Source organism: Mobula birostris, chromosome 13 (assembly GCF_030028105.1).
Source record: "Mobula birostris isolate sMobBir1 chromosome 13, sMobBir1.hap1, whole genome shotgun sequence".
Taxonomy (NCBI): domain Eukaryota; kingdom Metazoa; phylum Chordata; class Chondrichthyes; order Myliobatiformes; family Myliobatidae; genus Mobula; species Mobula birostris.
In genome coordinates, this window is record NC_092382.1 from 84,095,384 (window position 1) to 84,116,542 (window position 21,159).

At 44.5% G+C, this 21,159-nt stretch overlaps 1 protein-coding gene across 1 annotated transcript; it reads right to left on the bottom strand.

Annotated features, from left to right (window-relative positions):
* Positions 1–3,843: 3,843 nt before the first annotated feature.
* LOC140207410 (NACHT, LRR and PYD domains-containing protein 3-like) lies at positions 3,844–20,637 on the bottom strand. Its single transcript, XM_072275939.1, has 9 exons — positions 20,584–20,637; positions 19,329–19,517; positions 16,672–16,843; positions 16,507–16,572; positions 6,787–8,521; positions 5,264–5,350; positions 4,938–5,108; positions 4,615–4,782; positions 3,844–4,451 (listed from the first exon to the last, which is right to left on the bottom strand). The coding sequence occupies exons 1-9, from the start codon at positions 20,635–20,637 to the stop codon at positions 4,364–4,366; spliced, it is 2,730 nt and encodes a 909-aa protein (XP_072132040.1). The 3' UTR covers positions 3,844–4,363.
* Between the last annotated feature and the right edge of the window lie 522 nt (positions 20,638–21,159).

Sequence of the window (21,159 nt, forward strand, 5' to 3'; positions counted from 1 at the left end):
CCAGTGTTTAAGATTCTGGATTTAACACAGTGAGAAGAAATACCAATGTACATCACTTATAAATGACCACACAACTTGTTACCACATCCACCTTATTTGAGTCATACCCACCCCTGGGAACTTCTCAACATCTACACTATTATCTCCCTCTGGACCTTCCAAATTTCAGTAAGATCACCCCTCATTACTCTAAATTCCAAACTGCACAGATCTAAAGCTTTTAGCTCCTCAGGGAAGGACAACCTCCTCATCCCAGGATTCAGCTGAGTGGATCTCTTCTCATCAACCTTCAATGCTGGTCTCTACTTTTGTTTAAATAATGGTACCAAGGCTGGACATAATATTCCAGGTGATGTCACACACCCTCCTTTGTGTAATAGTAGTCCTCTAAACTCTAACCCCTCACAATGATGACAAAATGTCCTTTACCTTCCTGATTGTTTGCTGCAGCTTCATGTTCACTTGATATTATTTTATTCGCAATAACACTTCAATCTCTCTGTAATATGTTCATCTCGAATTTTCTATGTTTAGATTTTTTTCTAAAACTTGACATGCAAAATTTATTCACAAAAAATATACAGTACATTGTATTCTTCACATTTGTAATGTTGTTCAAACAATATGCTCGTAGTGTCCTGTTTTTTCACATATTCATTTGCCACTTTATTAGGTAGACCTGTACATCTGCTTGTTAATGCAAATATTTAAACAGCAAATTTTGAGTCAGCAACTCAATGCAAAAGTGCCTGCAAACATGGTCAAAAGGTTCAGACCAAACATCAGAATGGGGAAGAAAGTGATCAAAGAGTATGACAGTGAAATAATTGTTGGTGCCACATGGGGCAGTCTGAGCATCTCCAAAACTGCTGACGTGCTGGGATTTTCGTGGACAACAATTGCTCGAGTTGAGAGAGAATGGTCCAAAAATAAAGTTGTACAAGGCAGTATGAATGTTCAGGAATGTAAGGAGCTGGGGAGAGTGGATGACTCAGATCAATACATTACAGACACACCCCTCCCCACTGTCACTAGTTTCTACATGAGGTGCTACTCAAGAAGGCAACGTCTATCATCAAACATCAAGACCATGCCATCTTTTCACAGATACTATCAGGCAGAAGGTATGTAACCCTGAAGTCCTCACAAGGGTAGGTTTCACACAGTGAACAATAGAGCACTGGTGATTGTGGTAGAGCAAAATAATCTGGGAATACAATGGCAGGTGGGCCTTCATAAATCAAAGTATTGTTGTGTTGAAGTTGTGTAAGCCTGGCTTATAGTATTGTGTGCAACTTTGATCACCTGACCTGTAGGAGAGATGTAAGCAAGGTTGAAAGAGTACGGAGACAATCTACAGGGCTGTTGCTGGATCTGGAGGATCTAAATTAGAAAGAAAGATTGACTAGGTTAGGACTTTATTCCTTGGGACGTAGAAGATTGAGAGGAGACCTGATACAGGTATACAGCATTATGAGAGGTATAGATAGCATAAATACCGGCAGGCTTCTTTCACTGAGGCTGGGTGAGATTACAATTGAGGTCTTAGGTTAATGGTGAGTGGTGAAAATGTCCAGGGGAACACGAGGGAAACTTTCTTCACTCAGAGGGTTGCATGCGTGTGGAATAAGCTGCCAGCACAAGTGGTGCATATGAACTCGATTCAACGTTTAAGAGAAGTTCGAATCAGTACACAGATGGTATGTGTATGGATGGCTATGGTCCCAGTACAGGTTGATGGCAGTGGGCACTTTAAGTGGTTCAGCATGGACTCAATGGGGTGAACAGCCTGTTTCTGTGCTATACTTTCTGTGACTCTATGTCCTATCTATCACCTCCTCAGCCTCCTGGAAGTCCTATTCTCAATTATTGACGAAATGAAATAACATACTAGTCTGAATTATACTCCATCTGCCATTCATTTGATCACATCAAGAGATGATCAAGATCTCTCTGCAAGTCCTGATACCATGTTCACTGTTTTCCACATCACCTATTTTAGTGATGCATACATCTCAGCCAGTTCTCTCCCATTTCCCTCCATTCCAACAGTGCTGTTGGCCTGGAGATTTCTCAATACATTTTGAGATATTTAGCACCTCCTCTGCTATGATGTAGACTATCACAAAACTATTTGCATTGACTATTTTAAGTTTTGCATCATTCTCTACAATGAAAAAAAGCAAGATAAATATTGATTTAAGATCTTGCCCATCTGCTGAGGCTCAATATAAAGAAGTTTACTTCCAGAAGTGATCAATTTTTGATCTCTTTTTGGTACATCACGTGGATGCTCTTCAACACTCGTTGTGCATTAAAGTTTAATTTGTCAGAGCCCACAGCCTTACTAATGTCCGGTGTGTTAGAGGAAGCTGATAGACTGTGATCGATCGACTCCCTGTATCAGAGACAGAGACAACATCAGGTGAGAAGCCATGTGAGAGCTTTGAGTAATAGTGACAAACAAGACTGAGGTGACAGAGGGAGTTGGGACTCGGGCGAGTGTATGCATTTCCTGTGCCCTTAGCCTCCACAGAGATAACAATGACTATAGCAGCCGTATTTGTCACATGTGCATTGATACATATACGGAAACACGTTGTTTGCGTTGGAGAGGTGCCGTGGCAGTTCGCAAGTGTTGCCATGCATTCGGTGCCAACACAGCATATCCACAACTCAGTAACCCTACCTGTGCATCTTTGGAATGTGGGAGGAAACCGGGGCAGCCAGAGGAAGCTCCCACAGGAAAAGCATGCAGGCTCCTTTCGGACAGTGGCCGGAATTGAAACACAATCTTAAAGCTTATGCTAACCACTATTCCACCATGTCATTCTGTTATCCTTAACTTAAATACTCCAACACTGGCCACTAATATCTCCCACTCAAGAATGACCTCCAAAGTCCTCTCCACTTATTTACACTCTTACTGCTGTGCTCAGTGATTCTAACCAGACAGAGAGAGTCTCCCTGAGAGTTTGAGGGAACAGGCATGGTGTTTGCCAAGTTACACTGTTTCATTTACTGATTCCCAAAAATGATTCCGGAATGGAAAGGCTTGTCATAGGAGGAGGTTTTGGTGCTTTGGGAAGCTAATCACTGGAATTTAAAAGGATGATTGGGATCTTCAATGAAACCTATCGAATGTTGAACGGCTTTGATAGAGTGGATGTAGAGAGGATGTTTCTCATGATATGGAGGTGGATGGAAGAGGTCTGAGACCAGAAAACACAGCCTCCTAATAGAGGGGGCTGAAGGAGGTCAACTTAGAACGATGAGGAGGAATATGTTTACTCAGAACGTGGAGAATATGTGAAATTCTTTGCCACAGATGTCTAAGGAGGACAGGTGATCTGTTATATTTAAGGCAGAGGTTGACAGAATCTTGATTAGTCAGAGCATGAAAGGATATGGTGATAAGACAGGAGATTGTGGTTGAGAGGGAAATCTGTCTTTCCTGATGCAATTTTTGAGGAAATAACAGCAAATACAGACAAAGGACAGTTAATGGATATTGTTTATTTGGATTTTCAGAAGGCATTTGATAAGGTGCTGCACATAAGGCTGCTGAATAAGATAAATGCTCGTGGTATTACAAGAAAGGTGGAGAGCTTAACAAAGTGTGGTCGCACCCAGAGTAATGCATTTACTCTGGTGGCCCCACTAGAGGAAGGATGTCGAGTCTTTGTAGAGGCTGCTGAAAATATTAACCAGGGTGCTACCTGGATTAGAGAGCATGCGCGACGACTGGAGTTTAGACGAACAGCGACTGTTTTTACTTACTAGAGCGGAGGAGGCTGAGAGTAGATCTGATTGATGTTTCTAAGTTTATGAGCGGCACAGATATACAAGACAGACAGTATCTTTTCTTCAGGGTTGAAATTTCCAGTAGAAGGGGCCATGAATTTAAGATCAGATGGGGATAATTCTAAAGGACATGTGAGGTACAGTTTGTTTTTCAATTTGAGGTTGTGGGTATTTGTCAATTTAACATTATTATTTCGGCCACACTGCGGAATGTACCGTCCTCAGCAAAGTGGGCAAAAGGATTCACTCCCCGGATTACCCCATCCCGGGACTGGTGACCCATGAGCACTGCCTCTGGGCTCTTACTGTCTGTGTAATTACCCAGGGCATCACTTGGGGGCGCTCTCCGGACTGAACATACATCGGAGGCAGTTCCGCTGATCCGGACGTGGAATTACGTCTCTGGAACTGACTCTGACGTCACAGTGCGCGCTGCTGGAGACGGGGTCCGTCAGAAACTTTGGGAATTAAATCTGTCACGGTCCATTAAAGGCGCGGGGGAGGGGGTGGGCGGAGAGTCTGTCAAACTGTGGGTGGGGATGTGCACACATTCAGATGTTCACAGTATCAGACTCAGTTCGGATCTGAGTTCCTGCAGAGACTTCAGTTCCTCTTCCCCGGTCCAACTGATCCGATTGTCCCACAGCCTGAAACAGATGGAAGAATGAAGAGGAAATAACAAATTACACAACAGTGTCAGCAACAGAGGACTAGGGTTAATGTTTCAACAACATTCACAGACAAACACAAGCGGAAACCCGGCGGATCCGCTGATATTTTATGACATTGAATATGAACACAATCACTCACCAGATCCGCTCCAGATTCGGGAGGGCCAGTATGAGGCGGCGAAGAGCGGGGACAGATTGGTCTGTGAGCGAGTTTGATCCCAGATCCAGCTCTGCCAGTGATTGGGTTGCACTGAGAGCGGAGACGAGATCATCGATACCAGCATCAGTGAGACCGACCTTGTACAACCTGGAGATGAGAGAGAGTGAGGGTGAAGGACACCGAGAGACAGTGGACGCTATGAATCTCGAATGTTGACCAATAAGACAATTACTGATCACATTAATGTTCAGCGTCAGACACCCAGTGATTGTAAAGACAATCTCCCACAGTCTTACACTTACCACAGTTTCTGCATTTTACACTCCGAGTTCGTCAGAGCCTCAGACACCAGTTTCACCCCTGAATCTCCTAGTTCATCTTCATTCAGGTTCAGCTTCGTCAGTGAAGGGTTTGTGCTGAGAGCGGAGGCAAGATGCTTGGCACCAGAATCTGTGAGACCGACATTGCTCAGCCTGTGGATGAAAGGGAGAGTGTGGGTAAAGGCCACAGAGAGACAGGAGACGGTAGAAATTCCCAGTGTTTATCAGTAATACAATTACTGATCACCTTAATGTTCAGTGTCAGATACCCAGTGACTATAACCGCAATATCCCTTTCTGACACTTACCATAGTGTCTGTATTTTACACTCTCGATTCCTCAGAGCTGCAGACAGCAGTTTCACTCCTGAATCTCCCAGTTTATTCATCCCAAGTCTAAACACAAACAGACAAATTGATGAACAAATTGATTCAGACAGTGGTTCTGAGGGAATTCCTTTCACCCGGCATTTCAGGAAACATTAAACCCTTCAGTAAATCACTGACCAATTCACATGACTGTCAATGTCCCTCACTGCCCAGCTCCGAATGTTAGTAATTTAGCCTGTCGGTGTGACTCTGTAAACTTTCTATATTCTGTCTCAGTCCCCGACGTTTGGAAAAAAATCCTGACGAGATGGTAGAAAGCTGCAGCGTTGGAGGGCTGGAAAAAGTCCCACAGGGAGGAAGAGTTGTGGATGAGAACGTGTCCATGGGAGATGGTGGAAGAAAAGCCCGCCAGGGCAAAAGGGATAGGCAGAGTAATCCCACAGGAGGAAGGGAGATGGGGAATAGAGATACCACGGGAAGGAAGGGGAATAGAGAAGAAAGATGCCACAGAAGGAAGGGAGATGGGAAAGAGCTATCCCCACAGGACGAGGGGGGTGGAGAAGAGGGATTCCATGGGAGGACGGGAAATGGAGAAAAGAAATCCCACAGGAGGAAGGGGGATGTGGAAGACAGATGCCACAGGAGGAAGGGGGATGGAGTGGATAATTACCACAGGAGGAAGGAGAATGGAGAAGAGAGATCCCACAGGAGGAAAAATGTATGCAGAGGATAGATCCCAGAGGAGGAAGTGGGATAGGGAAGCGAGATCCCACAATGAAGGAAGATAGGTAAAGAGCCATCCCACAAGATGAAGAGGATATGGCAAAGACAGATCCCATAGGAGGAAAGGGAATGGGGAAGAGAGATCCCATAGGAGGAAAGGGGGATGAAAAAGAGAGATCCCATAGGAGGAAGGCAGATGGGGAAGCAAGATTCCACAACAGGATGTGATGCAGACGTAGATCGCACGGGGAGGGTTGGTCAGAATTGAACCCCACAATTGGAAGAGGTGATGCCCACATGAGTGTTGGGTATCTGGCAGTGAACAAAGTCACACTGTTGGAGTGATCGTGATAGTCACACGCGGGGAGAGGGGTTGGGAAGGATAATCTCGGGTATTTCTCTCCCTCTCACTGGGACATTCCTCTGATTCTCTCTTGTACTTCATCGGGAAGAGGGTGCGCAGATCCGTCACATCTGCTGCAGTCAGTGTCGGTGTCGATGTCAGTAACAGTGAGAAGGAACATTGTCAATTGACGTGTCACATGCAGCGAGAAACACGGCCATTCATGTGATTTACTACCATTAAACCAACGACCATTGTTCGCTCATCTGAAGTCTCCAACATCTCTATACACGAAACCATAGGGCACTCCCGTTCTTGATTTACTGACCGATCGCCTATTAATTTGTCACAAAAACTCATAATCTGCTTTACCTTTACATTAAAACAAAATAATGAAATACTTTCACAGATCAGACTGAGAAATAAGTGAAGTTACCCCAACTCCTGGCATTTGTGCAGCCCAGGTACCAGCCGCTGGATTCCTTCACACTGAATGTGGCAGCCAACTAGGTCGATATGTTTTATTGTATCACAGAGTCCGATGACATGAGACAGGACCGCACAGTCAATCGGGGTCAGTGTCATTCTACTGAATGAAAGTGTTTCCACAGATTCCAGTGCGGCCTGAGCCAGCCCACAATTCTGAGACTCAAACAGGTAGTGCAGTGTGTTCAGGAGGCTCCTTTTACCAGCTTCACTCCTCGTGTTTCCACTCTGGCGTTTAACCTCCTCCCTCACCCAGTCAATCACCCGGCAGGTTGTTTGACGGGGAAATGGTCCCAGAAACTCCTCCAGGCCCCGAGCTGTCATTGGAGAGGAGAGGCCAGCAACAAAACGGAGAAACACCTCAAATCGGCCATCTGTTGTGTTGTGGGCTTCAGTGAGGAATTTCAGGATATCCCCGGGATGCGGATTCAGGAACTGTGCGAGTGCCGCTACAAACTCCTGGATGGTGAGGTGTGGGAATGTGTACACCACACATCGGGGAGAATCCTCTCTCTCCAAAAGCTCCATTAAGAACCCAGACAAGAACTGGGAAGGCTTCAGATTGTAGTTGATTAAATCTCCATTTGTAAATACAATCTTCTTGTCAAACACACCTCTGAAGGCCATCTGACCAACCCTGAGTAACACGTCACGGGGGTTCTCAATCTCACGGCCGTGGTTTTTCAGGATGTTGTAAATATAGTAGGAATAGAGTTGGGTTATGGTCTTGGGAACTCGCTGTGGGTCCCTGTCTCTTTGTGTGAAGAAGGGGCCCAGTGCCAAAGCGAGGATCCAGCAGTAGGAGGGGTTGTAGCTCATGGTGTACAGGATCTCGTTCTCCTCCACATGTTTGAAAACAGCTTCTGCTACCGTCTTATCTTCAAAATGCCTCATGAAATATCCCTTCCATTCTTCATCGACAAATCCCAGGATTTCAGCCCAGACATTGATTTCTGTCTTTTCTAATAAATGTAACACAGTGGGGCGGGTGGTCACCAGTACTGAACACCCTGGCAGCAGCTTGTGCTGGATTAAACTGTACACAATATCCGACACTTCACACCACCACTCGGGATCTGGGCACTTGTGCTGAGGTTCTGTATCTCTCCGACTGTCAGCAAAATCAATTTTATGTTTGAATTCATCCAAGCCATCGAATATAAACAGCAATCCCTCTGGGTTTTTCCAAACCTCTCTCAGGAAATTCCCAAAGTAAGGATACTGATCCAAAATCAGTTCCCTCAGGTTTATTCTGCAGTTAATGGAGTTTAAATCCCTGAATTTGAAACTGAAGACAAACTGGAATTGTTGGTATATTTTCCCCATGGCCCAGTCATAAACAATCTTTTGCACCATTGTTGTTTTCCCTATCCCCGGGACTCCAGCCAATGCTGCCGAACTCCCAGATTTGCATTTACTTTGGGAAAAGCTGCTCTGGAACAACTGATCAGTCCGGAGTTTTTCCAGCTCTCTGCGGAGATGTTTTCTCCACTCCTCGTGGTCTCTGCCTCTCGCCAGCAGCTCGTGTTCCACCAGTCTCCGATCACGAATAGTAGAAATGACCGTGATCTCAGCGTATCGATCAACCAGCTGGAAAACATTCACCTTCTCCGTCATCAGGATCGTGTTCACGCTCAGTGTTTCGGTTTGTGCCCGCAGAGTCTCCTTGTGTTTCTGTTGAACATCTTCCATGGGCATGGGAACAGAGAAAGAGTCAAAATGTTAGACGCCTCAACTCAGAATTTAGTAAACAACAAATAGTGCAGCACAAAGCTCTTGTATCAATTTAATTTATCAGAATATGTTCATACACTAAAGTAAATTTGGTTGCAGTGAATCAGAATTGTGACGAAAAACCAAGTTATCAGAAGATTGATGCTGATGAGAGAGGTAAGGGGAACAATGGAGAAACATTCAAAATGCTAATAAGAGAGAAGAGCGAGATTAACGAGAAAGAAAGACATTTCAGATATTGACAGATCGATTGCTTTGAACCTGAACTGTTTGAAGTTTAATAGACAGGCGATACCCCAGCAGGGGGATAAAAAGAACAGGTTCGCTAAGGCACGACACACACCACGAGATCACGAGATAACGAGACCCTGGAAGAGCGGTGTGCCCCCACAAGTTGGTTGAAGTTGGAGGTCTGGTTCGAGGGAACCGACCATAGACTGACAGGGTGAAAAGGAATGATCGGCGGGAACCTGGTGTGTGTGTCCGCCCTTGCCTGGGTGCCGGGTTCACCGCGGAAGAACGGTCGTATCCAGAACGGAGGGATCACAGTCGGTGACCACAGAAGACATAAAAGGGTTCGCCCGAAAGCTAACTGCGAAGAACATCAAAGATCTGTTTGAATCAAAATTTGCATTCTCTCTCTCTCTCCAACGGCACAACAGCGATTACTGCAAACTGTACTAAGCTGAACTGAACTCCGCGTCACTTGAGACTGATCATTTTACCCCTAGACTGCGATAGAACTTGGCTGATTCCTGTTACCCTAGTTCTGTGTACACGTGTGTATTATCATTGCTAACCTGTTTCATTTACATCCTTACGATTAGAGTACTGTGTTACTTATTTCTTTAATAAAACTTTATTAATTTCTGTTAAACCAGACTCCAACTAAGTGGTCCATTTCTGCTGGTTTGGCAACCCAGTTACGAGGTACGTAACAGAATAAAACAAAAGAAACCTACTGCATGTCGATCAGCAACGTTGTAGGGGTGGTGGGGGTCAGCTGTCAAGGTCTCGCAAAGCTGACTCAGACAATCAGCGTTTCTAATCAAACATAAATAATTTATTCACCCTACTATACCACGGATGCTGGACAACTCACCGAGATCATCCAGAAGAATGTCCGGGCCTGCAGATCTGCAGTCTCATGTCCACTAAACAGTATGCACGGGAAATACTCAGCAGGACAGGGAGAATAAAAACATAGAAACATAGAAAACCTAGAGAACAATACAGACTCTTCAGCCAACAATTCTGTGCCGAACATGTCACTACCTTCGAATTACCTAGGCTTTATCCATAGCCCTCTACTTTTCTCAGCTCCATGTCGCCATCCAGGAGTTTCTCAGAAGACCCTACTGTTTCCGCTTCCACTAACGTCGCCGGCAGCCCATTCCACGCACTCACCACTCTCTGCGAAAGAAAACTTACCCCTGACATCTCCTCTGTACCTACTCCAAGCACCTTAAAACTATGCGCTCTCGTGCTAGCCATTTCAGCCCTGGGGAAAAGCCTTTGACTATGCACTCGATCAATGCCTCTCATTATCTTGTACACCTCTATCAGGTCACTTCTCATCCTCCGTCGCTCCAAGAAAACAAGTCCGAGCACACTCATACTGTAAGGCATTCTACCCAATCTAGGAAACATCTTTGTAAATCTCCTCTGCACCTTTTCTATGGTTTCCACGTCCTTCCTGTACTGAGGCGACCAGAATTGAGTACAGTACTCCAAGTGGGCTCTTTCCACTGTCCTGTATAGCTGTAATATTACATCTTGGTTCTTAAACTCAATCCCACGACTGATGAAGGCCAATGCACCATATGCCTTCTTAACCACAGAGTCAACTTACATTGCAGCTATGAGTGTCCTATGAACTCGGACCTCAAGATCCCTCTGATCCTCCACACTTCCAAGAATCTTACCATTAATGCTATATTCTGCCATCATATTTGCCCCAACAAAATAAACCATCTCACACTTATCTGGGTTAAATTCTATTTGCCACTTCTCAGCCCAGTTTTGCATCCCATCAATGTCTCGTTGTAATCTCTGACAGCCCTTCACACTATTCACTACACCCTCAAGCTTCGTGTCGTCAGCAGATTTACTAAACCATCCCTCCACTTCCTCATCCAGATCATTTATAAAAATCACGAACAGTAGGGATTCCACAACCGATCCCCAAGGCACACCACTGCTCTGGAGAAAGGGAGAGAGTGGATGCTACAGATGTATTATTCAAATTGAACTAAAATTTTGAAAAGCAGGATCATTTCCAATCCCGGTAACATCTGGTAAAACTCTTTTGCGCCCTCTCCAAGTTCTCCAGATCCTTCCTGTAATGGACCGACAGAATTGAACCAATTCTCCAAGTGCAGCCAAACCAAAGTTTTATACATCTGTAACCTAAAGCTTCGATAGACTTAGTGCTCCGTACAATGAAGTGAACTATGTGATCGCATCTTCTTCATTTACCTGTGTTGTCACACCTAGCGAGCTACGGACATTGACAACAAACTCCCTCTGCACCTCAATGATGTTAGCGTCTGCCAGCTACTTTAAACATCCCCCATACCTTCACACTTTTCTGGATTAAACTCCATCTGCTATTTGCCCACCCGCCTCTGCAACTGATCTATACCCCACTCAACGGCTGTGAAGGCGGATGAAGGCTGCAACAAATCCACCAGCTCCAATTGTCGTGGTTTCCATGCCATTGGAATCAGTTGGTTGATTTGTGAAGTATTGTGTGCTTCTTGGAGTGCAACATCAAGTATTCGTTAAACAAATACACGCACAGGCGTCTTCGCTCTGGGGGCCACTTCTTCAGAATGAAGACCATCATCCTCGACCTCGAGTGATAGCCACGACGATACCCCACTGGACTCGTTGAGACTCTTCTTTGCTCTCCATTACTCATTGTCTCACCTCAGCTTCAGAAAGCATATATTTCATTTGCAGACTAAATTCACAACATTTCCCGTCACCGTCACGGGACGGTGACAAACTATGCTCTAATCCTCTTTGGAACATGCCGGTTCGAAATTCTGATCAGCTGATATATATCGACTCTCACCAGACGGAGATTTGCCCTGTAACAGTTGCTCCTCACCTGACTTCTACCATTTAATCTGCCTTCCCCAATTTAACATCCCCACCCTGTGTATCACCTAAGCTGCAGACCTCTCTTTATCCATAACCTTCTCAGAACTTGAGTTGTGTTCATTGTTCCCGAAACCTCTCCCACTGAAACCCGAGCCCGTCTTGAAATAAGGGATAGCCGATGTCAATGTAGGACCTGGTCTGGATGAGGTGTGGGAAAGTTACTTGCAGTGAAAGTACACCTGAAGAATGTGAAACCTCACGGTATGTCAGGATCCTGACAGGAGTGTGCGGGACCTCAGAGTGTTCCAGAGCCTTGTAAAGTAGTTAAAGGGTTTCACATTGTGTGACGGCTCTTGCAGGAGTGTATGGCATCTCGCAGCGTGTAGGTAGACGGCAAGAGGCTTGTGGAGTCTCGCAGCGTGTCAGCCCCTGCCAGGGGCGTGTGGTGTCTAGCGGTGTGTCAGTACCCTGCCAGAGATGTGCAGGGTTTCACAGCGCATTAGGATCCTGCCAGGGGTGTGTGGGGTTTCCAAATAACAGGTATACTCTACATAGGGGTTTATTGTGTAACGGATCTTGAAAATGACATTTTAGTCTTCACCATGTATCCGGGGCCAGCAAATACCGTTTATATCATCTTCTTAGAGAGTTGAGAGTTCTGAGGAAAACAGTGGTGATCTGGCGCTAAACGATGCAGGCATGTTTTCTCAGTAGCCATTCATTCAACGTAATCGAGTGAGACAGGGAACGTAGGAAAGCATGGATTGCATAAACAGTTACATTAGAGAATGGCAAACTAGTAGAGAAGTTGTTCTTCAAAGATCCAGGGGAGTATCTATTGCACGTTCAGAAGTGGTTACCTAGAGTGCCAGGATTTAGGTGTTTCAGAAAGAACAGGGAGGAAGACAAAAGGGGTGGGCGTGGCACTTCTGATCAGAGATAATGTCACGGTTGCAGGAAAGGAGGAAGTTATGGAGGGATTGCATACTGAGTCTCTGTGGGTGGAAGTTATAAACAGGAAGAGGTCAATAACTCTACTGGGCGTTTTTTTATCGACCACCCAATAGTAACATGGACATCGAGAAGCAGATGGGGAGACAGATTCTGGAAAGATGCAAGAATAACCGGGTTGGCGTGGCGGGAGGTTTTAATTTCCAAAATATTGATTGCAATCACCCTAGAGCAAGGGCTTCAGATGAGGTGGAGTTTGCTAGGTGTATTCAGGAAGGTTTCCTGATATAATATGTAGATAAGCCTACAAGAGGAGAAGCTGTACTTGATCTGGTATTGGGAAATGAACCTGGTCAAGTGTCAGATCTCTCAGTGGAATAGCATTTTGCAGATAGTTATCACAATTCTGTCTCCTTTACCATAGCATTAGAGCGGGGTAGGAACAGACAAGTTAGGAGTGAGGAGAAATATGAAGTAATTGGGCAGGAACTTGGAATCATAAATTGGGAACAGATGTTCTCAGGGAAATGTATGGCAGAAATGTGGCAAACGTTCAGGGGATATTTGCGTGGCATTCTGCATAGGTGCGTAGGGTACAGGAACCGTGGTGTGCAAAAGCTGTTGAAAATCTCGTCAAGAAGAAAAGAAAAGCTTACGAAAGGTTCAAAAATCTAGGCAATGCTAGAGACCTAGAAGATTATAAGGCTAGCAGGAAGGCGCTTAAGGATGAAATTAGGAGAGCCAGAAGGGGCCATGAGAAGGCCTTGGCGGGAAAGATTAAGGAAACCACCCAAGGCATTCTACAAGTATGTGAACAGCAAGATGATAAGAGAGAATAGGACCAATCAAGTGTGACAGTGGAAAACTGAGTATGGAACCAGAAGAGATAGCAGAGGTTCCTAGTAAGTACTTTGCTTCAGTATTCACTACGGAAAAGGATCTTGGCGAGCATACAGACATGAAGAAAGAGGACGTGCTGGAGCTTTTGGATAAGTCTCCGGGACCAGACGAGATGCACCCCAGGTTACTACGGGAGGCGACGGAGCAGATTGATGAGCCTCTGGCAACTATCAACGCATCATCAATCGGGACAGGAGAGGTTCCAGTGGGTTGTAGGTTTGTAGATGTTGTTCCCTTATTCAAGAAAGGGAGTAGAGATTGCACCGGAAATTATAAACCAGTGAATCTTACTTCAGGAATTGGTAGACCGATGGAAAAGACACTGAGAGGCAGGATTTATGAACATTCGGAGAGGCATAATATGATTAGGAATAGTGAGCATTGTTTTATCAAAGGCATGTCGTGCCTTACGAGCCTGATTGATTTTTTTTGAGGATGTGACTAAACACATTGATGAAGATAGAGCAGTAGATGTACAGTATAATGGATTTTAGCAAGGCATTTGACATGGTACCCTATGCAAGGCTTATTGAGAAAGTACGAAGTCATACGATCCAAGGGGACATTGCTTTGTGGATGTAGAACTGGCTTGCCCACAGAAGGCAAAGTGTGGTTGTAGGTGGTTCATATTCTGCATGGAGGTCGATGACTCAGGGATCTGTTCGAGGTCCCTTTCACTTTGTGATTTTTATCATTGACCTGGATGAGGAAGTGGAGTAATGGATTAATACATTTGCTGATGACACAACGCTTGGGAGAGTTGTGGATAGTGTGGAGGGCTGTCAGAGGTTACAGCGGGACATCAATAGGATGCAAAATTGGGCGGAGAGATGGCAGATGGAGTTTAACCCAGATAAGCGTGAGGTGGTTTATATTGGTAGGTCAAATATGATGGCAAAATATAATATCAATGGTAAGCCTTTTGGCAGTGTGGAGGATCGGAGGGATCATGGGGTCCGAGTCCACAGTACACTCAAAGCTGCTGCGCAGGTTGACTCTGTAATTAAGAAGGTATACGGTGCATTGGCCTTCATCAACCGTAGGACTGAGTTTAAGAATCGAGATGTAATGTTACGGCTACATAGGACTCTGGTCAGACCCCACCTGGAATACTGTGCTCAGTTCTGGTCACCTCAGTACAGGAAGAATATGGAATATATAGAAAGGGTGCAGAGGGGATTTACAAGGATGTTGCCTGGATTAGGGAGCATGCATTTTGAGAAGAGGTTGAGTGAACTCGGCCTTTTCTCTCGGGAGGATGAGAAGTGACCTGACAGAGGTGTACAAAATAATGAGAGGCACTGATCGTGTGGATAGTCAGAGGCTTTTTCCCAGGGCTGAAATGGCTAGCATGAGAGGACATAGTTTTAAGGTGCTTGGAAGTAGGTAAAAAGGAGATGTCAGGGGTAAGTTTTTTACGCAGAGAGTGGTCAGTGTTTGGAATGGTCTGCCGATGGTGGGAATGGGTACGATAGCGTCTTTTAAGAGACTCCTGGATAGGTACATAGAGCTTCGAAAAATAGAGGGCTATGCGTAAACATAGGTAATTTCTGAAGTAACTGACATTACTCAATGTTAGGCGCAGCATTGAGGGCCGATGGGCCTGCATTGTGTTGTAGGTTTTCTACATATCTATATTTCTAAGTCAGTGTGAGAATTCTACAGCTGTATCTGTTCCCTTGGCAAGCAGCATGAAGAACATTGAAGAATAATTTTGCAGGCAATTTGTAGAGATATACTAAGTCAGTGGTGCAAGGAAACTGAGGGGTTTTGGTGGCAGAATATGGACCGAAACAATAATTACGGAAGTGACAGAGACTGAGAGGTCTTTCTAAAGTTCCTAATTAGCCTATCTCAGGTCCTATAAGAACAATAACATATTTGGAATTTGTTCTTGGAAATGAGAGACGCTGAACCAGGACACTGGCAGGGATTCCTCATGTTTCTGATGAAGACTTTCGAATACTGAGATACAACATTGGCTACTGTAAGATTAATAACTGTTGCAATATCTGTCTTTCCTTCGCCCTCTCCTCTGTTAGATGTGCAGTTGGATGATACAACACTGTCTGTGAATATGAAGCTTTTCGGACTCTGAGCACTTGCACTGCCCAGGGCTCCATTTTCACAGACACAATGTGCTTATGGATGAAGTGAGCTTCTCATCAGTCTGGAGCATGTAATTTATCTCAACATTTTTTTTATCGATTTCTTCAGTTCTTCTCAGTTTCCTCGCCGCATTAACACAACACTGGGTTTCTCTGACCTAATTGACAGCTCTTACCCGTCCACAGTTTCCATCACACACCACAGGCAGACATGAATTTCAGTTCTGTAGATTTTTCAACCCTCACTGCCCCCCCACCCTCCCCTCACCTCCACTGTCTCCTGATGGACTTCCCACTGTTTGCATTAAGAGAGTACAGATATAAACAGACTGGGTTGCAGTTGCTTTTTTGGGATTGGACAGATTAGTTGGAATATGACCTGGTTTTCTGTTTAAAGGGAAGCTGTTGCTGGTATTCTGTGACTAGAACTTCAATCGATGTCCAACTTGAAGAACTGATTATCTGAGGGGACTGACGGAGTTTAGAGAAATGAATTAGGATGAGGGATGTTCGGCAGTGGGGAAGGGGGAGAGAGGCAGGTAGGGTGAGGTTTCGACCTTTTGGGGTGTAGAGGTTTCCCAGATTTCCCCTCCACCGGATTGCTCCTTCGTATGCTCTGACCCCGGTGGAAGCAGCTGTAGTTCCAGGCACCAGAGAGGAGTCACCCCTTTCCTCAAGTCCCGACTCTCAGCCTCGTTCCTCATTATGTCCTCTGAAAACTCTTCCTCCAGGAGACGATGTTTCTATGTGCCTTAGTATGTACTGTGTCACAGTGATGACATTTACCTGGTCAAACCCCCGTGACTCATCAACATGACCGCTCTGCGCAAGTGTCAGCGGTTGGTGGAAACAGCATTTTCTTCACCTACCTTTCAGCTCACTGGGGATCTCCCGTAAACCTTGAGCGGGGTCTGATCGCTCGTACGGTGCACAACCTGTTTAATTTTAAACAGTTTGGTGAAATCAGATGTGTTGAATTATAAAGTGTGCATTGTTTGAATCCGAATTGACATTAATCTCTACTATTATCTCACCATATTCCTGTATTTCTTTAAGTATTTTGTCCAACTTTGGGACGCCATTCCGCATTTTCACAAACGATTCCCACATCACCCTCCGGGCGCGGGAGCCTCTCTCAATCACCAGGCTCAAGAGGAGTTTAGAACCATCCACCAACTCTCCCTTATCAGCGAGATCAGAGATTTTCTGTGAGGTGCAGAAATGAACATATTGGGGACTGCCAGATTCACAGAGAATGCGAAGTAAGCGATGTACCCTTTATCGGGATCACACGGCCGGATGCCGATCCTCTCTGGAGATGGGCTGTACATTCAGAGCAGAGCACAGAGAGGGGCATTCACCGTGAACCTGGCCCACCAGTCAATGAGATCCTGGCTGGTCTGTGACCACTTTGTTACAATGATTCCAACCCATAAATAATTCCTCATCAGATTTGACAGTCAATAAGAAATCATAAAATATGATTTATCATAAAGCAGATGAACAAAGAAGTCAAGAAGCTTTTTTTATAGCACGTGTTCAGTCTCAGAGAAGTTACAGAAAAGATGATGCGATTAATCCTCTCAGTCTGCCAGTATCCAACATGACGGCGACTGGCACCCACTGTATTTCCATTTTCTTTTCTGGTGGCGTTTCTTCAGTGATTACATCACAACATCACAACATGGTAGTGTACCACGAAAGACACAGTTTGCAGTTACAAATTATAACACAAGCACCTCCACCCAAAAGAGAACACTGTCGAGTTCCTGTGACACCCACAGATGATGCCCAGGTTTTCACTGAAATCCTACGGTCACGCTCTGCGATCGTCCTAAACTGAAATACCGTATCATATTTCTATTTAATGTCCATTATGTTAAGTCTATACAACAGTTACCCACTTCCCTCGCTGTGAAAATGAGCAATCACCCACCAGCCCGGGGGATATTTTCACCCCTTTTCTGTCATTGGTGCAGATTCATAATTTTGTGATTGTACAGGGCATGCAAAATTTGGGCACCCCTGGTCAAAATTTCTGTTACTGTGAATCGTTAAGTGAGTAGAAAATGAACTGATCTCCAAAAGACATGAAGTTAAAGATGAAACATTCTTTTCAACATTTTAAACAAGATTAGTGTATTATTTTTGTTTTGTACAATTTTAGAGTGAAAAAAAGGAAAGGAGCACCATGTGAAAGTTTGGGCACCCCAAGAGATTTGAGCTCTCAGATAACTTTTACTAAGGTCTCAGACCTTAATTAGCTTGTTAGGGCTATGGATTGTTCATAATCATCGTTGGGAAAGACCAGGTGATGCAAATTTCAGAGCTTTATAAATACCCGGAATCTTCAAACCTTGTCCCAACAATCAGCAGCCATGGGCTTCTCTAAGCAGCTGCCTAGCGCTCTGAAAATTAAAATAAATGATGCCCACAAAGCAGGAGAAGGCTATAAGAAGATAGCAAAGCGTTTTCAGGTAGCCGTTTCCTCAGTTCATGAGGTAATTAAGAAATGGCAGTTAACAGGAACGGTGGAGGTCAAGTTGAGGTCTGGAAGACGAAGAAAGCTTTCAAGAGAACTGATCGTAGGATTGCTAGAAAGATAAATCAAAACCCTGTTTGACTGGAAAAGACCTTGAGGAAAGTTTTGCAGACTCTGGAGTGGTGGTGTACTGTTCTACTGTGCAGCGACACCTGCACAAATATGACCTTCGTGGAAGAGTCATCAGAAGAAAACCTTTTCTGCGTCCACAAAATTCAGCGTCAGAAGTTTGCAAAGGAACACTTAAACAAGCCTAGTGCATTTTGGAAACATGAAGTTGAAATAGAACTTTTTGGCCGCAATGAGCAAAGGTATGTTTGGAGAAAAAAGGGTGCAGAATTTCATGAAAAGTACAGCTCTCCAACTGTTAAGCACGGGGGTGGATCGATCATGCTTTGGGCTTGTGTTGCAGCCAGTGGCACGGGGAACGTTTCACTGGTAGAGGGAAGAATGAATTTGATTAAATACCAGCAAATTTCTGGAAGCAAACATCACACCGTCTGTCTTCTACAACAGGATAATGATCCTAAACACACCTCAAAAATACAAAATGGACTACCTCAAGAGGTGCAAGCTGAAGGTTTTGCCATGGCCCTTTCAGTCCCCCGACCTAAATGTCATCGAAAATCTGTCGATAGACCTCAGAAGAGCAGTGCACGCAAGACGGACCAAGAATCTCAGTAAACTAGAAGCCTTTTGCAAGGACGAATGGGCGAAAATCCTCCAAACAAGAATTCAAAGACCCTTAGCTGGCTACAGAAAGCGTTTATATAATGTGATATTTGCCAAAAGGGGTGTTACTGAGTACTGACCATACAGGGTGCCCAAACTTTTGCTTCGGGCCCTTTTCCTTTTTTGTCATTTTAAAACTGTAAAAGATGGAAATTTAAAAAAAAAAAACACTTGCTTAAAATATTAAAGAAATGTGTCATCTATAACTTTATGCCTTTTGGAAATCAGGTCATCTTTTACTCGCTTAACTATTCACAGTAACAGAAATTTTGACCAAGGGTGCCCAAACTTTTGCATGCCACTGTATATTCAGTATTTATTTCCCAGTTGTTCATTTATCTGCTTTAATATCCGATGAGTCAGATTTTGGACACCTATGATGTGTGAACATTCAAACCCATTCTCTCGCTCACTTACCCGATGTTCCTCTTCACTGAACTGATTCTCGAACGTTAACGCCAGGCTCATTCCGTGCACCATTCCTTCCATCGCCTGCTCCAGCCTGTCCCGGTAGAAGTCAATCAACTGCAGAAGCTTGAAATCGTTCCAGTTTGCCAGGAGCTCGGTGATTACTGAGCTCGGACCTGTGGAGCGAAGCGAAGGAAACTAAAGACATTATCCAACCTTTATTGCTCAACACCTTTCCATCTAGAACCTAAGGTCGGTGCACCATGTTACCAAACACAATCAGAAATAGACACACACAGGTGTTACCATTTTGAAGCACAAATCATGGAAGGACTTACACAGCGAAAGACATGGCACTGAGAAATATAGAGCCAACTCCAAGGAATTTAATTAATTGATAGTGGCGTCACGTGGAGACAGGGTATTAAAGAGAGTCCTGGAACATTTAATTTTGTTAACCTAGCTACTGAGTAGAGAAATTGGAGCTGTATGAGTCGTTCGTGAGGTCTTGTTTGGAGTATTGCGTGCAGTTGCACCTTAGATCGACTTCAGTATATTTCAATTCTCATTAATCCCACCTGCATTTACCTACTTCTTGAGCTGAATGGTTTGAGGTGGTTAACATTACACAGGTCTGTGAAAGTAGAAGTTAAAACGAAGATTAGGAACAGTATTTTGCTTAGCCTGACATCAGTGATGTGAACAATTCTCGGCCATTGTAGAAGCTGTATCAGGAGAAAATTCAAAAGGCCTAACAAATTCAGCAATGCTTTGTGAAACAGAAATCACACTGGCTTAACCCCTTGCAATACTTTTGAGGATGCAACTAGCAGAATATATAAGGTGGGACCAGCGAATGTAGAATATTAGGATTTTCAGTAAAATCACGCATTACAGATTATCAGGCAAGCGTAAACCACGAGGGGTTGCGGATAAAGTAATGATACGGATACGAACGTGTTGGTCGAATTACATAGATTAGGCATAAAGTGATTGTTTTCCGAATGGCAATGAGTGAGGAGTGGTACCACCGGAATCAATGCCAGGACCCGAGATATTCAGAAAGGCTATTTCCACGAGGGAAATAAATGAAACATCTCCATGTTTCTGAATGACCTAAATCTGGATGGAAGGCGAGAATCGAAGAGACAGGCTGCGACAGATTTAAATTTGTCCAGGAAGTTGAGAAATACCTGGCAGATACAGTACGAATAACAAATATACGACTGGCCACTTTGGTGGAAATGACAGGATGGCTGCGTACCCGGGTGTTTTTCTGATGTTGACGCCTCTGAGTCTCGTCCCTCGCTGGCTCCATCAGCCATTGTGAAGACAGGTGTTAACAGATTCTAGTTCTCTGCAAGAAACAAAATCAAGAATAGGGTCCGGTATTAATTTAGGTATAAAGGAGAAAGCTGATATCTGTGCAGAGCAACATACTGCCAAAAATATAGTCCTTCCCAATGAAATCATGATAAGGCTTGATCCTTCTGCACACACCCAGAGAACTTCTGGAAGATACTTTATGGCCGGATGACTGGATGAGATGCCCGTGCTTTTCCAGGCAATCCCGTGACATGAGCAAGAGTGAGGTGTCACACTGGCTTGTCAAGTCAACAGAACGTCAATGCAGGTTGGAGGTCCTGAGCAGGAAACACATACAGCTTGTGCCCTCCGACCACTAGTGGCGCTATGGTGATCAATGGACATCTGGTACAGCAGCGAATGCTCAAACACTTCTGCTGTCCTTGGCACATCTATTCCTCACTTCGCCAAATTGTACACATTTCTCCATCACACCTGATTCTCAGAGTCTCCTTCCATTTTTTTTTAAATTACG